At 38.9% G+C, this 17209-nt stretch overlaps 1 protein-coding gene across 1 annotated transcript in view; it reads left to right on the top strand.

The window, feature by feature from the left end:
- The window catches only part of ADAMTSL1 (ADAMTS like 1), a 294793-nt gene that overhangs the window by 183561 nt on the left and 94023 nt on the right, over positions 1-17209 (top strand). The window contains exons 8-10 of the mRNA XM_041416472.1: positions 681-838; positions 15090-15201; positions 15815-15953. Coding sequence (XP_041272406.1) covers positions 681-838; positions 15090-15201; positions 15815-15953 — 409 coding nt within the window. The remainder of the gene's footprint in view (positions 1-680; positions 839-15089; positions 15202-15814; positions 15954-17209) is intronic.

The following is a 17209-nucleotide window of genomic DNA, read 5'->3' as shown; positions in this document are numbered from 1 at the left end:
TCTATTATTTAAGAAATTATCATTATTTTTAATATGACAATTACAAGTAGCTACTACAAAACAGTATCTGAATTAATGCCCTTTTGGGGAACTGTGAATACAGAGAGAGACAGATGGAGAACTCAGGAGGGTTCAGCACCCACCTTCCCCTTCTACTCCTCTGGGATGGGTCAGACTGCTTCTGGAGAGGAAATGGGATTGCTGCCATACTGATCTTTCTTTCCTGGATATCCTGGTTTCAGTTAATTGTCTACCACAACAACATGTGGTTAGTGACCCACCTTTGAACTGAAAGAGGGTACAGCAACTTAGCAGTGCTCATGGGCCAAGGTCTGAGTCACACTCCACACAGGAGCGTGACTTACTGAGGGTGAGTTAAACAACGGCAAATATGCCTAACAAGGAATGGATTAGTACGTCTGGAAGAGAGTAAAAATATGACCTAGGGGTGAGGAGGGGAATGTGAGCTAAAAATCCGAGGGTTGAACAGAGACAAAAAGCAGATGGAAGAAAAAAGAAAAGTGTGCAAATGTGAATAACTATGGGAAAAGAGTTGCAATATTACTAATTTTTGCTGGTTTGGTTTTTTTTTTTGGTTTTTCTGGTTTTTTTTTTTTTTTCCTTCTCTCACTTCAAATTGCAATGCTCTGGTTTCCTGACAATTTTTTTCTGTTTGTCAGATTTGGAAACTAAGACTCTCCAAGGTGTGAAGAGTGAAAACAGCCTCAGCACCACTGGCTCCTTCCTTGTAGAAAATTCTAGCATTGATTTCCAGAAGTTTCCTGACAAGGAGATCTTAAGAATATCTGGGCCTCTCACTGCAGACTTTACTATCAAGGTGAGGGTCATTGGTCATTGACATCTTAGAGCAACATAAAGTAAGACAAAATGTACTAGGAAGATGAAAGAGATTTTTCTAGATCTTCATTTTCCAGTAGATGTCTACCACAAAGCCTAATCCAGGCTATCTCTTGAACTCTACATGTAATTCTTTATGGTTGTATATCTGATGAAAGTCTCACTGGAACTCCTCGGGAGAGAAAGACTGCCTTTATGTCATGAAAGGCATAGCCAATGTATACCCTAAAAATGTATACCCTTGTCTGTGACAAGTAGAAAGATATGTTTTTGGCCCATAGTTTGTTGGTTGTGTACTAGTGTAGTTGCACAGAAGACTGAAAGAAAGTGAAAAGTCCCCAAGCTCTAAAATAAATGGGATAACTTTGCTTGAGAAGTCATGGCATCATTTTGAAGTTCTGCTTTTTGTTGTACTGGCAATAAGAGGAAAATTGTTCCTTCCCACTAGAGCATTTCTATTCTTCCAGGTAATATAAAACACATTGCTGGAAGCAATGCACACATTCTGTAGGAAAACAAACATACGAAAATGAACATTTGGGAGTTGCAATAAAATAAATCCTTTTCCAGTAGGTCCAAGGAACCTGAAGGATTTCAGCTGTAAAACTGCAAAACCTGTATCATGTCCAGGATTATGTAAATTTTTCACTTTGAGCCCCAGAGGTAGATGACATTTGCTTTAACCTTGAGCTAATGGCAGCTAGAGGTTTGAACAGTGAACTGGAAAATGTCCAAAGTGACTGTCCTGGGTTAAGCTGTGCTGGAATGGGTTAGTTTGGCAAGTAGTACAGTCCTGTAGACTGTCCCCTGTCCATCGTGGTATGTTAGCAGCTGAAAAAGCAAATTAAAATTTTCAGAACTCGTTCACAAGGAGAAGCCTGGACTAAGGAATATGTTCCTTTCTCTCTGAATGGCAGAACAAAAATGCCTTGCTAAAATAGATACTGTTCAATGCAAAATATCTAAAACTCATTTACCTCTTTTACAGATGATACAGAGATGGCAATGTAAACCGTATTTCTCACTTTATTTCTGCTGTCTGTTAATTTCTGGCAGCCTAGTTATAATAAGGTTGTGGGAAATAGCTAATTACATAGAGCAATTGTCTTGCAATGGCAACAGGAGGGTCGTACTCTCTTCACTATCTTTCCACTGCTGTCTTTTATAACAGGGAAAATACCTTTATTCCTTAGTGCTCGCATTTTCTTCTCTATCAAAGCAAGTGATGGTTAAATCAAAGGAGTACTCTGTATAAATGATGACAGTCTGACCAATCTGAGTGTATAAATTGGCTAGGCATGGGCAGAACAGACTGCTGAATTGACATGAAACAATTTTGAGTTCTGCTATGTGTTTGTACCTTTGAAAGTTAGAGTAACATGACTCATTAGGTGTTAAATCTGTTGTCTTTTGTGGATATAGAAAAATACATCAAAAACCCCTAACCCACTGTTCATGGTTGTAGGTTCTTTTCTAAGATAAGAATTAAATTTTGCATTGGATTAGGCACTAAAAAATTCTCTTCTCTTGAATCACAGCTCATTTTTAGTGAACAGCTATAGAAGATACGTTGGCTATTACTAATAATATATTCAACACATATATTATTCTGCACTATTAAAATATTTTTCTAACAAGTTTTTTTTCTTCTGGATGTTTATTTTTTTAGATTTTACCAGATAAAAGCATGCACAGATGAGTGTACAACTGCATGCAATCCAAGATGCTACCTCTCAGTTACGTCAGGCTTGGAAATTGTTTTTCATACTTACTTTATCCATGATGATCTTTCCTACAGATTTTGAAGTTAAAGTATTTTTCTTTGAAAAAATCACATTAAATATTTCTCTGTGGTGTTAGTAAACTTTCTTTACAAAGTTGGTTCTCTTGGGTGTCAAGATTTGCTTTTCTGGGCCAAGGCAGATTTTTATGCAAACAGATCTAAATGAATTTGAAGATGTAGCAGAACTATAGTGTCTTGGTTCAGGGCAAATTTGGGAGAGAACCCCCAAAGGGGCTCCTCTACAAAAACAGATTCAATTGGCCCCTCCCCCCAAGCGGTTCGGGAGAAAATACCTCCTTGGAGAAAAGTGGAAAAAAACCTGTTTATTAAACAATAAAACCCAAACAATATTAAACAATAAAACCTCTTGCTGCTCCGAAAGAGATGACAAGCTCAGAACAGTCCCTCCCCGGGCTGCAGCTCGGCTCACTCGGTCTCTGATCAGTCCCTCCGGCGCTGGAAAGGCCGCGGCCCAGGCCCGGCCCGGCGGCCACAGGGGGAGCTGCCGGTGCTCTGCTGGGTGCTCAGGCCAGAGCCGGTTTAAACAGGTCCAAGAAAAAGAAAAACCACAGTCCAGGGAACTTCTCTGCCTCAGCTAGCAAAAACTAACTAAAAGCGAAGGTGAGCTCTGTCCCGCTGTCTGTCCATCCACAGACAACACAGTCCAGGAGCAGGAATGTGGAGGAGTGGGTGCAGTGTCTGAAAATAAACCGTGTGCTTCTTCCCTCCCCTCTTAATTCACTGGAACAAGCCTTAAAGGTGCAAAATTTATTATTATATCAGCATAAACAGAACAAGACGATTGGGGATAAAAGCATCATATAGTCAACCCAGGACATACAGTTTTAGAATCATTGTTCCTAGAATTATTCTTGTAATCCTTTGCACTTGACCTGAATGCTCTTATTCAGACAGGTCAAGTTAGACACCTGGATGCAATTCAGAAGTAGAAACTCAGTGTGAGACTTGACACTTAACTTTCTTTATTGGTAACACAAAGTGTTTTAAAATTGCAAGAAGAAACCTCATGCTGTTCCTGGAGGAGCTGAATTGTGTAATTTCTTTACTGTGTAATAGTCAATGGTACATTCCTCCTGTGCAAAACTTTGCAATCTTTTCACAAGATGTGTAAATAGTAGTGTATTTAAAAGAAAAAAGTTGTTATCACAAAATTGAAGCAGAAGCAAAGCTTTTCATGTTCTTATTTTTTATACTGATCATTTGAGAATTATAAGTCTCCACTGTAAACTTTAATTTTTGAAAGGCAAAATACCTAGCAAATGTGCCAGTAAACTTAAATCCCACTAGAACTACTTTTCCTAAATTCTGATGATTTCTCTGTTTTGATGTTTCCAGTACAAAATTCTGGTTCACATGAATAGAAGTGCCTCTTTCCTGTAAGAAAAATGTGTTGTGTTTGACATAATCCTGAAGAAATGAAGGTCCATTTTCATTTGGAAATCTGTTTCTGTGGTCTAGAGATAAGAGTACTTTTTACACCAGAGCTGCCCCTGATTTGCTCTGTTGCTGGTGTCATGTTTGTTCACTTTTCTGTGCTAAAACATCTCCTCTGTTAGTGCACATTTCAGACCCTAAACAGAGACTCTTGGGGTACTCAGTTCATGTCATGCATCTGCTCTCCTTTGAGCAGGATGAAGCAGCACTGTCAGACAGCGTCTACAGATGGCCATATAATGAGAGCAGACATCACCTGATGACTGTAAATATGAAATGTATTAGTGGCAGGCTTACAGGAACCAGCAGTAGCAGCTGCCAGTGAAGAGTGAGGCTGGCGAAGAACAGCCTTTTGGGATCTGCTTCACAAGCTGATTGTTGCACCGCTAGGGCCTCAGCCAGGCCTAAACACCTGGCTGAGGTGTGAGCCAGCAAAGGCCAGTGGGTTTAAACAAGGTCTAGTGAAGGGTATTATCTAGGCTTGCGTTTGCTTTGGAGGATAAATAATTGTAGGCCTGGATCTAGGCTGGACTATGTTTATGTTGGTTTTAAATCGCTGATATTGATGAGGTAGTCATAGTGTTTGCCCAGACCAAGTCCTTTGCATGAGGGATGCATAAAGTTGAATTGCACAAATGTTTGTCTGGAGGCTTTTAGAGCTATTTAGATTAGGATTGCATTGTATTGATGTTGTCTTTTTGTAGTGCTAGGACTGACAAGCCTGGGCTAAGTGCTGCTTCCAGATGAGACTGTCTGGTCCTTTTTTTTTTGTGCTGGTGGCTGGGGTGTGCTGCTGGCTGATTAAGAAATGGAGTGGACTGGGTTCACTTGGGCAGAGTTACTGCTGAATTTAGGGCTTTGGCCACCAATTGTCCAAAAAAGTCATAAAATGCATCTCAAAAGTGGATGCTGAATTACAGAACTCTAGAGCTAGCCAGACAGCTGTTGGCTCAGCTGCAATCTAGCACTGGCAGAAAGTGCTGGTGAGATAAAAGCATCTGATAACAGTCCAGGTTAGCAAAAGAAAATAAGGTTGGAACTTAGTCTAGACTTCCTGGGACTTGCAAGGGCATGCAGGAGATAATGAATGCATAGGCAGCCAGCTTGTCAGTCTAGGGCCAGGATTGGATTAAATGTTACTTTGAACAGGGAGCACACAGTGATTTACTTTGTGGCATGAAATAATTTATTTCAGCACTTGTTTTAAGGCAGAGGCCAAATGATGCAAATTCGCTCGAGCAGCAAAGAGCTACTGTTTATGGTTCACATATTGATGGATATTTGAGGTATATCATATTAGGATTGGGAGTGAAGACAGTAAGGGTTGTCTCTGCAATTTAGTTCTGATGCTGGCAGAAGTTTCCAGAAGACATTATACCTCATATTTAGGAAAAGGCTTCCTATCGTGGGAAGTGAAGAGTTTTGGAAGCACTGACAGCTTGGGGTTAAGATGGTGCTCCTGGAAATTGATGAAATAGAATTAAGGCTGAGTAGACAGAAATAGTTAAAGTTTGATGTAACTGATTCAGCTTTTGGGCTTCTAGAAGAGATCGATGGAATATTGTCAATTTGTTGTAAAGCAAAGTACCTCTTGAGATATGTGTCTCCCTGAGGTCATTTTGGCACACTGCAGATTGGATTTAGCTGGAAGCATGTCTGTATCAATGGGTTTTATAAGCCTATGTTTGCATTCAATGCTTCTTCTCCTAGTAATAGTCATAAAAATCACCCAATCTGATCTCCTGATATCCTGATATACAGTTTTTGTAATAATTTCTAGGTCAAACTCACAAGTAATGACCAGCCTGAAAAGAGATGCAATCATTAATTATCTTGACTAGATCTTGCAACAAGTTCAAGAAAATTATTTTTTTCTCCTATTTTGGCAAATGAGGTAAAATGTATGGAAAATCATGAACTAGATATTTTCAAAATAATGTACAGTTTTTATTTCATATCAACCTTTTTTCTGTTCAATATAAATTATTTCAATTAACAGTATGTAGAACATAATCATTTTCCCAATCAATATATTTCACCTTTAGGCCATGCAATGATTTCCATAATGAATAATACACTGGTAAAATGAGGAATACATCTCATTGTTCAAAACTTGGTAAATACTTTCATTGATTCTTTCTAGTTTTCCCACTCTGAGAAACAGGAAATTATTACTACTGTTTAGCTCCTTTCTCCTTTACTTCTGTAATTGATATATCTCTATCATGATCATTTGCCTCTTTCCTAGTGTCTGCATAGACATACAGGATGGTTTGGGTTGTAAGGAACCTGAAGGATTCTCTAGCTTCACCTCCGCTGCCAGGGCAGGGACACCATCTAGTAGATCAACTTGCTCAAAGCTACGTCTAGCCTGGTCTTGAACATCTCCAAGGATAGAGCATCCACAGTTTCTCTGGGCAATATTTTACAATGCTCACACAAAAGAATTTCTTCCTAATATCTAAACTAAATCTACCCTCCTCAAGTTTGAAACAAATATTCTTCATCCTGTCTCTACATGCTCTTGTCAAAAACCTCTCTCCAGCTGTCTTGTAGCCCCTCTAGGCACTGAATGGCTGCTGTAAGGTGCACTTGGGGCAAATTCCCCAGGCTGAACTATGCCAACTGTCTTGATGCCTTAACAACCTAAAAATCAAACAACACACACTTTCAAGGTAATATTAGTATAGGAGGTAATATGAAGGCTGGTCTTTATTGGAAGCCTCCCAGGGCAAATATGGAAAATGTCCACAAAAGCCCACCCACACAGGGTGAATACAGATTACAGAATACTGAATACAGAAGTTTAGCAAATTAGCCTGTTTGACAAAAATCACAAATTAGGAGCACCAGTGGTGATGCAATTCCTCCCCCAGTCCAAGCCCCTTCTAAATCCTCCCCTCTTAGATAAGCCTAAACTTTTTTGATGAAAATGTGTCTCGAAGAGCTGTTTTTAGCCTTAGTTCCCAGAAAGAGCCTAGATAGGATGGGGGCCTAGGAACTTGTTTTGTATTTCTGCCTAGGAAAATACTGAAGGTAAGTTACAATAATAGGCTACAAAGCTACAAGTATATGTGTAAAGAATACAGAGAATATATGAAAGAAAAAAGGCAAAAATCATTAGGCATCAGTCTCAGCCTTTTCTCGTAGGAGAGATGCTCCAGCCCTCTGGTCATCTTCATGTACCTCCTCTGAACTTGTTCCAACAGATCAGTGTCTTTCTTAAGTCTTACTCAATTTAATTTAATCTTTACTTTTTATCAAAGATGATCCATGAAAATATTATTCTTATTTCCATTGTCTGTCCTTTTCCTGGTTTCACTGTGATTATGCAGTCACAATTTTTTAAAATACACATAAACATGTAATTTGTGACTAGTGTTTAATTACACAGATGTCTATTTTGAAAGAATAAATTTCCTGTCAATAGATCTATAGTTTAATCAAATTATTTAATGTCTTTTATATAAAGAGATATCTGTACATAAATATATATGTTGAAAAAGAGTGAGGTTACACTCTACAATTACTTGAAAGGAAATTGTGATGAGGTGAGAGTCAGTCTCTTCCCCTACGTAACAAGTAATAGGACAGAAGGAAATGGCCTGCAGTTCTGCCAGGGAACTATAGATTGAATACTAGAAAAAATTCCATCGCCAAAAGGCTGATTAAGTATCGGAACAAGCTGCCCAGGGAAGTAGTGGAATCACCCACACTGGAAGTGTTTAAAAACTGAGTAGATGTGGTGCTTAGAGACATGGTGTAGTGGTGAACTTGGCAGTGTCAAGTTAGTGGTTGGACTAACCACTTAGAGGTCGTTTCTAACCTTAATAGTTTCATGATTCTGTACACATAATAATCAGGACAAATGGATTCTACCTGGCTGTGTACTTTTCTCTCCATTTTTCTTCCTTTCTGCAAAATTCTATTGATATTTTTAACTGATGCTGCACCTGAGCTGATATTTTCAGAGGAATATCTAAAACAACCCTATTATAATTCTGAATAGTAAAAGCTAATGTGGACAACAGTTCAGTATATAATTAGCATATATAATTAATTGGGACTACCCATAGACATTATTTCTTTTTTTACTGAACTCAAATTTTAGTCCGTCAAAACTTTGGGTGCTTTCACAGATGGTTTCCATTTTAGGCACCATTCATAAGCTTTTCATTAGCAAACTTGGTAAGCTCATGATTGAGCCTTTATCCTGCTCATCTGCGCATCTGGCACAGCTCATGCTGTGGCACATTTCCCTGAGGGATTCCACAGTCCTTCATCCATTGCAAGAGCAGGTTATTTGACCATTATTTGTTACCCAGTCATCAGTTCATGGGAAGATCTAGGATGATCTGTCTAGGACCTTTGGTGAGGGACCAAAAAAAAAAAACCTAGAATAATGAAACTACCTTTTTTTATTTTTTTTTTTTTTTTGACAAAGTGCTCAGGAAAATATTTCTTTCTCAAAATACTATTGAAATGGTGTTTTCTTTTCACATTCTCTCTGCTCACCCAGTAACTGAGCTAGAAGATATAGGACTGAAGTTTTGCTCATGAGTCATGAAACGACTTCTGAAAACTGTTAAAAATTTCTATCTATATTGTTGTGTTTTAGACGCACTTTATGCAGGTAAGTAGACTGAATATGATCAAATGTGATTTGTATTTGTGGTTCCTGTGCTCAACCAGTACATCATTTGAAACTACCGGGTGGATGCTGTTTGGATCTGAAGATGTATTACCATTAATTTTATGTACTTCTTTAAAATACTGCTGATCTGAAATGTACTGGCAGGTTTTAAGGCAGTGGAGACAGTTTCTTAGGTGTGTAATTTTCTATTCCTCTGAAAAAATGCTATTTGTAATTTTTTTTATTTTCTTATTCTGTAACTTTTGTTTACCTATATCTCTCAAAAATCAGCCACATTTAGTGCTGTAAAAGCTTGTTGCCAACCTTGTTCAGTTTTCACAATTTTAATAATTTATGTGTCTATGGCAAAAAATGCCCTTTCAATTTGTTAATTTTGTTTTTATACAGTATCTATCACAATAAGATTCTCTTTTTGTATTGATTTACTGGATATTGCCATTAATAAATGAAGTTTCATGAATATTCTGCAGTGATGATTAAACTGGCTTGTTTGAAGGTGAATTCTGTTACCCTGGTTTTTGATTGTGCTGAAATGGTCTTTCCACAATGACTGGGATGTTGGAATCAAAGCAGAGACGCAGCACATTTGGTTTGGTGTATTTGGGGTTGCCTTTGGTTCCATGGAACAATTTTGGTCTTCTCATTTGAGAAACATCCATATTTATTGCACTTACTAGTGGATTCTCTGCAGGTGGTTAATTGTTATAGCTACTACTGCAGGTTCCATTACTGCCAGCTATCCTAGCCAATCCACTGCAGTGATTTTCTCTTTTTTTCTTCTTTTGGGCAGAATAATGGAACTGGTGAAAGATTTGAACCTTCTAGTTTTCTATTTTGGCTTTGTGAGAGAATTAATCTAAAGGCTTTTTATCAGATTTATCACCTAAAGGAATACTGTTTAATCCAAGATTGAGGCAGGGTGAGCACGTTTGAGTCAGAGATACTTTGTAAAATATATAAATCAGTGACAAGATAATTTCAGAGTGATTTCTCTGGGTGATTTAAAGGCTTAAATTGGCAAGCAACTGATGGAGCTGATTTCATAAGAGGGACAGCCCTAAAACCAAGCTGATCCAACACAGGACTATCACAGTCAGGGGATGTGAATGCAGAAGAGGACAGCAGATATGATCCCTGCACCTTGAGGGCAGAGGTCCTTTCAGCATTCCAAGGGAATGACAAGGCGAACTCAGAGGTGTTATGGGGTAGCTCTGTCTTAAAACATGTACTTGAAAGCCTTCAGCATCTCTTATTATTTACATTTTATGTACTTTCTATGTTATTTTAAACAATCTTGTAGACTTGTTTTCTCATGACAATGTCTGGCTTCTATTTCCTTCAAGAACAAATTATTAACAGCAACAAATCTCTCGTACCTCCTCCTTTATTTTTCAGTGCAAGATATCACTACATACAACCAGTAATACTGAAGAATTCCTGGTAGAGTATTTTTTATACTGACATGAGAACACAAAATTACATTTGTCAGATTTCTCATTAATTACTTTCATTAGTATCAATCTGATGATTTGGTATGTGGAACTTGCAGAAAGCATTCAGGATCAGAATCAGAACCCGAATAATAATATGATAGAATCCATTAGAACTTTTCTAATAAGCATGGTGGCATGGAGCTAGTTCGTTGCAGACCAGATCAAGTTTTGTAAGACAAAATTTGCTGGAGCACTTCCAGAGGAGGACAACAAAGCTGGTGAACGGCCTAGAGAATAAGTCCTACGAGGAGTGGCTGAGGCAGCTGGGGTTGTTTAGCCTGGAGAGGAGAAGGCTCAGGGGTGACCTTAACACTCTTTATGATTGCCTGAAAGAAGGCTGTAGCCAGGTGGGGGTCAGTCTCTTCTCAAAGGCAACCACTGACAGGAGAGGAGGACACAGGCTTAAGCTGCACCAGAAGAGGTGCAGGTTGAACATCAGGAAGAATTTCACTGGAAGGGTAGTCAGGATTGAAATCATCTGCCCAGGGAGGTGGTGGACTCACCATCCCTAGAAATATTCCAGAAACAACTGGACATGGTACTTAGTGCTGTGGTTTAATTTACATGGTGGTTTTTGGTTGAAGGTTGGACTCCATGGTTTGGGAAGCCTTTCCAGCCTTCATGATTCTATGATTCTGAGGTACAAAATAATAATTCCCTTTCTCTGTCCCCATTTTGGAACACACACACATACACAAGAAAGAAATTATGTCTTTCCTCCTCACCTACCCCCAACTGCATGAAATGAGAACATTTTATTGAATACACTTTTCATGGCTCAGCTTACAAGTAACACTAGTAATTACTTGGTTATGACTGCTGGTTATAAAGTGCTGATTAAATTTTGAAACTGTCCAAGTAAACTACTGCAGTTTTGTATGTCAGGCCATATGTTCTTCAGAGAACAAAAAGAAATTGTTCAGGCATACACTGCCAAAATTAAGCAAGAAATGGTTGGGCTTTGGGGAACTTTACTTGTTTTGTTTTATGTGCAATAATAAAATTTTGGAGCTATAGGAAAAACTGGCAAAGTGCAAGGGTGAAGTCAGATGTTGCAGTCTCTTGTTCAAAGAGCAGGTCAGAATATCTCAAAAATATTACACACCTTTTGTGTTCAAATTTTTCTTTTCTTGTTTTCTTTTGACTTTCTGTGACATGTCCCAAGCCAAATGCATTTTATCAAATCCAAACATCACCTGAGCAACAGTTTGTGCTTCTCTTGCAGCATCCTAGGCAGGCATTAGAAAAATTAGTGTAAAAAAAGTCTAAAAGAGATTTTTTTTTCCAAGGTCTTTCAACAGAGAAAAAAAAGATATCTGTTGATAGTGAATGTAGGCTAGACTGGATATTCTGAAGACTCTAGTTTTAACCAGTCCCTTAGAAGACTGGTGTTATTCTTTAGGGTCGACAGCCAACTGAACATGAGCCAGCAGTATGCTCTGGTGGCCAAAGGCATCCTGGCCTGGATCAGGAACAGTGTGGCCAGCAGGAACGGGGAGGTCATCCTTCCCCTGTACTTGGCACTGGTGAGGCCACACCTTGAGTGCTGTGTCCAGTTCTGGGCCCTCAGTTTGGGAAGGACCTTGAGATGCTTGAGCACGTCCAGAGGAGGGCAACGAGGCTGGTGAGGGGCTTGGAACACAAACCCTGTGAGGAACAACTGAGGGAGCTGGGGTTCCCTGAAAGGAGGGTGTAGCCAGGTATGGGTCAGCCTCTTCTCCCAGGCAAATAGTACAGGACAAGAAGACACAGTCTTAAGCTGTGCCATGGGAAGTTTAGTCTAGACATTAGGGAAAAATTATTCATTAAAAGAGTGATTAAGGGAATCAGTCTTTGGAACAGTCTGCTCAGGGAGGTGGTGGAGTTACTCTCTGTGGAGGTATTTATAAAAAGACTGGATGTGGCACTCGGTGACGTGGTTTAGTTGATGGGGAGGGGTTAGGTCATAGGTAGGGCTTGGTGATCTCAAAGGTCTTTTCCAACCTAGTTCATTCTGTGATTCTCTGATTCTGTGAAAGTGGTAAGGGCTACTCTGATGTTAGGAATGCTCCAAATTCCCCTGAAAGATGAAGAAAGTCAAGGATTTTATCTGGGGAGTTGCCATGCACAAATGCAGGGATAAGTGCTCTGCAAGGTCTGAGTACTTCGGACTTCAGCTATTAATAAATTTAGACAGGATTCTATTTGCAAATATAATTATCAATTGTTTTTTTTTTTTCTAGTTCAGTTACCTATGTGTGCAAAACTCATTGTTATTTAGAGGAATAGCTTAAGATTCTCAGGTGATGGTCATCTTTATTTGGATCTCTGGCATTTCTCATAGCTACAAGGTTGTTGCTAATACTGCAAGGGTAAAAAATTTCATCATACTACAGAGCTGAGTATTTCAATGTGTGGGAGCTGGCCCTGTGCAGCCAAACCACGACATTTCTTACACCATTTAGCTATCAAGTCTCACTGAGTTTTTCAGGGCTCAAGTAGCCAATGATGTTTTTTCCTGGATAAAGATCTTAGCTCTAACAAACAGTCAAACAAAATCAAGAAGTTTTTGCTATGTGGAATCACATGTTGTTGTTCCTCTTCTGCTTACAATACTCCTTAAAAATACACAATATTTGTATGCTTCTTTTATTTGCTTGTTTTGTATAATTTGAGCTTATGACTGTGCCTCAGTAATTTTTGCCCACCTATGTTGTTATCATGGCTGTATTAGTGACTTCCACATTAAACTGGAAAGGATGGTACATCTGTCTTTTCTCTGTGTCAAAACAGACAGATAACTCCAAACGTGCAGGAATAGTCTGCAGAGAGAGAAGAACTCTTCTTTCTTCCTGATTTTTTTTTCAGTGTAAACTCCTTTTTTCCTCCTGTTCATTTTATATTATACATTTATATATGTATATATGTATATATATGTGTGTATATATATATATATGTATGTATATATGTATATATGTATATATGTATATATTTATATATATATATAGCCCATGTGTGAACTCTTGGTCTGTTCTTCACAATTCACTGCAGATCGTACTGCTGAGTAGATCTGAGTTTAGGAATCACTGATGATCCTTAAAAAACAAAGAGTAAAAGCAGAATTCACCCCAGAGAATGCCTTTCCTGCACATTGAGATCATAGACCTCCCCAGATGGCTTCCAGAACAATTTTCCCAGGAGTGCCTGAAGCTTTCATAAGCCCGGAAGGACCCTTCTGAAGTGTGTAATTAATGCACCATCCCCACACAAGGAATTAAGTATCCTGTTTCTGACAGACACATTCAAACAATATTGATCTGTGCAAAAGGCCTCCCATTTGCTGAAGCAGTTGTATTGCTACAGCTGGTTTGGGTTTTTTTCCTTTTGAGAATTGACATCACTGTTTAATTAGAAAAGGGCAGCCTTAGTCTCAGTGGACCAGACCTCATGCACACATCAACATTCTTGCCCTCCTCCTGCTCTTCAAGATATATCTTGGTTTGTAATCATGTTACTGTCCATCTACAGGGGAAAACAAAACAAACAACCCAAGTTACAAAGTTCATCTCAATTTGTCATATTTTTGCTTCCATTTCACAGACCATTCTTTGACAGTGTCTCTTGGTGTTTGGAAAGAGAGAAGAATAAGAGAAAAATGGTGTTTCCAAAACTAGGAGACTCATTTGAAACATGAGAGAAAAAAAAAGGAAAAGGAGGCAGTGGTTAAACAGTTTTAAGCTCTCTGAAAAAAAAGGTGGGAGGGCTGCTCATGAGAGCAGCAATACTGTCTTGGAGAAGGGTCCATCTTTTCTAGATGTGATTTGGCAGTTTTCTCTACTGTGATAGCATCATGCCACTGATGCAGAGATGCTCAAGCAGCACTGAAATACTGTGTCCTAAGTCAAATAGGAGAGCAGATTTTAGTAGCAGATTTTTGTTCTTCCCTTTCCAGCTGTTCATGCAGAGGCATAAATGTAAGGACAGGGGATAACCTGCTGAGATTTTGGAGTCCTCATAACTGGATTAATCAGCATAAATATCAGACAGGAAGGATTTTTTTACTGGACAGGGTGTAAGTGGTGCTGCTTTACCAGTGTGAAGGTCTCTCCTGTTGCAGTCCTTGCACTACAGACTCTTTTTTATGTGGAACATCCATTCAGCACACCTAGTACTGAAAAGCATGCTAGCTTTTAAGCTCAGGTGGCTTGTAGGCTCTGAGGGCAGTTTTGCAGACATGGACTTAGCCCCAGCCAGGATTCCTTGCCTATGACTGAAGGAAGCATTTTTACAAGCAAAATAAAGTAGGCAGAACAAACTTCATAATAATAACAGTGCCACAAAGAAGAATGAAATAAAGACCTCACCTCAGGAAGCAAAACAAAAAGTTTTTATTTTTGGGAGTGCATGGGAGTGCAGGCTCCCATGTTTTACTCTATACTATAAAGTATATTGTAACTGTTTAGAGAATGTTTTTTGAGAAACATTAAAGATCTAAAATCTATGTCCATGTGTCAGGGACAGTAGATAGAGGAAAGTGATTTTCTGATTCATTAAACATCAGTCCCTATCCTCTGTCCCTGTAAGATTACTCAGTAGCACTAATCATACATTTGCCATGCACTCATTATTTCAGAATATGACCTCAAAATGGGTACTGGTTATGCCCAGAAATTTATTTGACTGTGTTTAGAACCCAAGATCTTGCCACCAATCAATGCTTTGGTTTGGTATTTAGTTTTCCTCTTGCAAAGTATATCTGGTATTTCATGAAGCTTCAAGATGTCTCCAATCTGCAAGATTCTTGTGGTGGAATACTTCTTCACAGCATTTGTGTTAGGTTCACTCTTTGATATAATCTCTTTTTCAGATCCATTATGTTGGTGCTGCTGACAGTTCAGTCCAGTTCATCTTCTACCAGCCAATCATTCACAGATGGAGAGAAACTGATTTTTTCCCTTGTTCAGCATCCTGTGGTGGAGGTAATGAATTACCACTGTATTTCAGAAGCTGTCATATGCATACATGACCTGTCCCAACTGCTGCCCTGAGTTTTGGACCTTAAATTAGGCAACATCTAAAAATTGGAATAGTTACAACTAAATGAAGGGAGGGATTTAGCAACATGGTAGTAGCATGTAGATTTTCAGCATTGTGCCAGACTCTGTAGATAAAGAACATGTTGATAGCTACGTATATGTATTTAATGCTATAGCTGTCAGACATAAGCGCTGATGGGATTTGGGCCTGGATTTGGTAAAACAAGATGTCTCCATTTGTCCCTTTTCGTACCAGCAGGTTTATTCTCTATACTAAAACTAAGGGCACAATTCTTGGTGACTAAGAAATCTCAGCCTTTGTTTTTTCTAGACTTCTAAATTTTTGTTTGACCATACTGGTTATCTTCTGTTTCCTACTACATGTGATTTACATTGCTGTTTTCAATCTGGTCTGTAAAACAGCAGCTGTTATGTCCAAAAGCACTGAAGCAAGCTGAAATTAGTTTCCTTTTTCCAACCTAAAACTTAGATACATTTCAGACCCAGACAGGAAGAACATCACATCTCATATTATTTATTCCTCTGTGTATCGCAGGTTATCAGTTGACATCTGCTGAGTGCTTTGATCTGAGAAGCAATCGGGTAGTAGCAGATCAATACTGTCACTATTACCCCGAAAATATCAAGCCAAAGCCAAAACTCCAAGAGTGTAATCTGGATCCTTGTCCTGCAAGGTGAGTTGGCTTTAATTTTAAAGGAGACTGAGTTCTAAAGGGGTAAAATAAAATGGGAAAATATTCTGTTGCTATTTCTCACAGTGTCATTTATCATATATAATTCAACTTCTCTCTCATTCTAAGAATGCACTGTGTAGAACACCTATTTAGCACCTTCATAGAGCAAAGACTGATTTGAAATGGTTGTTTCTTCCCCTCAGAATGTATTTTGCTTCATTAATTGTCACCAAGTATGAGAAAACAAATTGTCAATGATACCATCCCCATGCTCTGAATTCATGTGCTGAATGTCTCTTAAGTTTTAGTGAGATGGAAGAAATTCTTTTTGCATGAAAATTATTGTCATCACATTTAGATGAACTATTTTTATGAGTTTGTTTTGTTTTTTTTTTAAATTTTCTCCATAATGAAAAGCCTGCTTGCATTTATGGCAGCTTGTAAAATGGAATAAGTGATTTTTTTCTAGTTAACAATGTCCTTTGGCCCTGCATGAAAGTCTGATCTCTGCTGCCCATAGAATCACAGAATGGTCAGGTTGGAAGGGACCATAGGGGGTCATCTGGTTCAATCTCCCTGCTCAGGCAGGGTTATCCCAGAGCACATGGCACACGATCATGTTCAGATGATTCTTGAACATCCCCAGTGAGAGAGACTTCACAATCTCTGTGGGCAATCGTGCCAGTTCACTGGCAATGCACAGTAAAGACATTCTTCCTGGTATTAAGGTGGAACTTGCTGTGCATTCTTCCACAGAAGATTAACAATAAAAATAGTAAGATCAGATAGTCAGATTTTCCATGTATAAGAAAAGAAAGAAAACCACAAAAAAGACCAATCCTTTGTTGCACTGATCATCCTGAACTTCAATGGGAGTCCATCTGCAGCCACTGAACAGGCAGCTAGCAGTTATTTGTGCAATCTAAATCTTTTGGTCTTCTTGTGTGGCTTTGCTAAAAGGTGGTTAAGCATTGCCCAACAGACCTGACAAGGATGTCCTAAAGCCACATTATCGCTAGCTCCTTTCCCTCTAGGCTTGTTTCTTACCATCTTTGATATTGTGAGTTCAAGCAAGTGTCACCTAAAAAGTTGCTGTGTTGCTTCAGATTGCTGGAGGTTGTCAAAGAGAAAAGATGTCCTGATGAGAAAAAGGATACTTAAGAAACCTGAGGGGCTGTGTATCCACCTGACTGAGGGTGGTTGCTGCCCAAACCAGATGTACCAGCTTTAGAGCAGTTAGGCATTATCATAGCAGA

Source organism: Onychostruthus taczanowskii, unplaced genomic scaffold (genome assembly GCF_017590055.1).
Source record: "Onychostruthus taczanowskii isolate IOZ18803 unplaced genomic scaffold, ASM1759005v1 scaffold52, whole genome shotgun sequence".
NCBI lineage: Eukaryota > Metazoa > Chordata > Aves > Passeriformes > Passeridae > Onychostruthus > Onychostruthus taczanowskii.
Note: the sequence above shows the minus strand (reverse complement) of the source record. Positions and strands in the feature narration are given on the sequence as shown.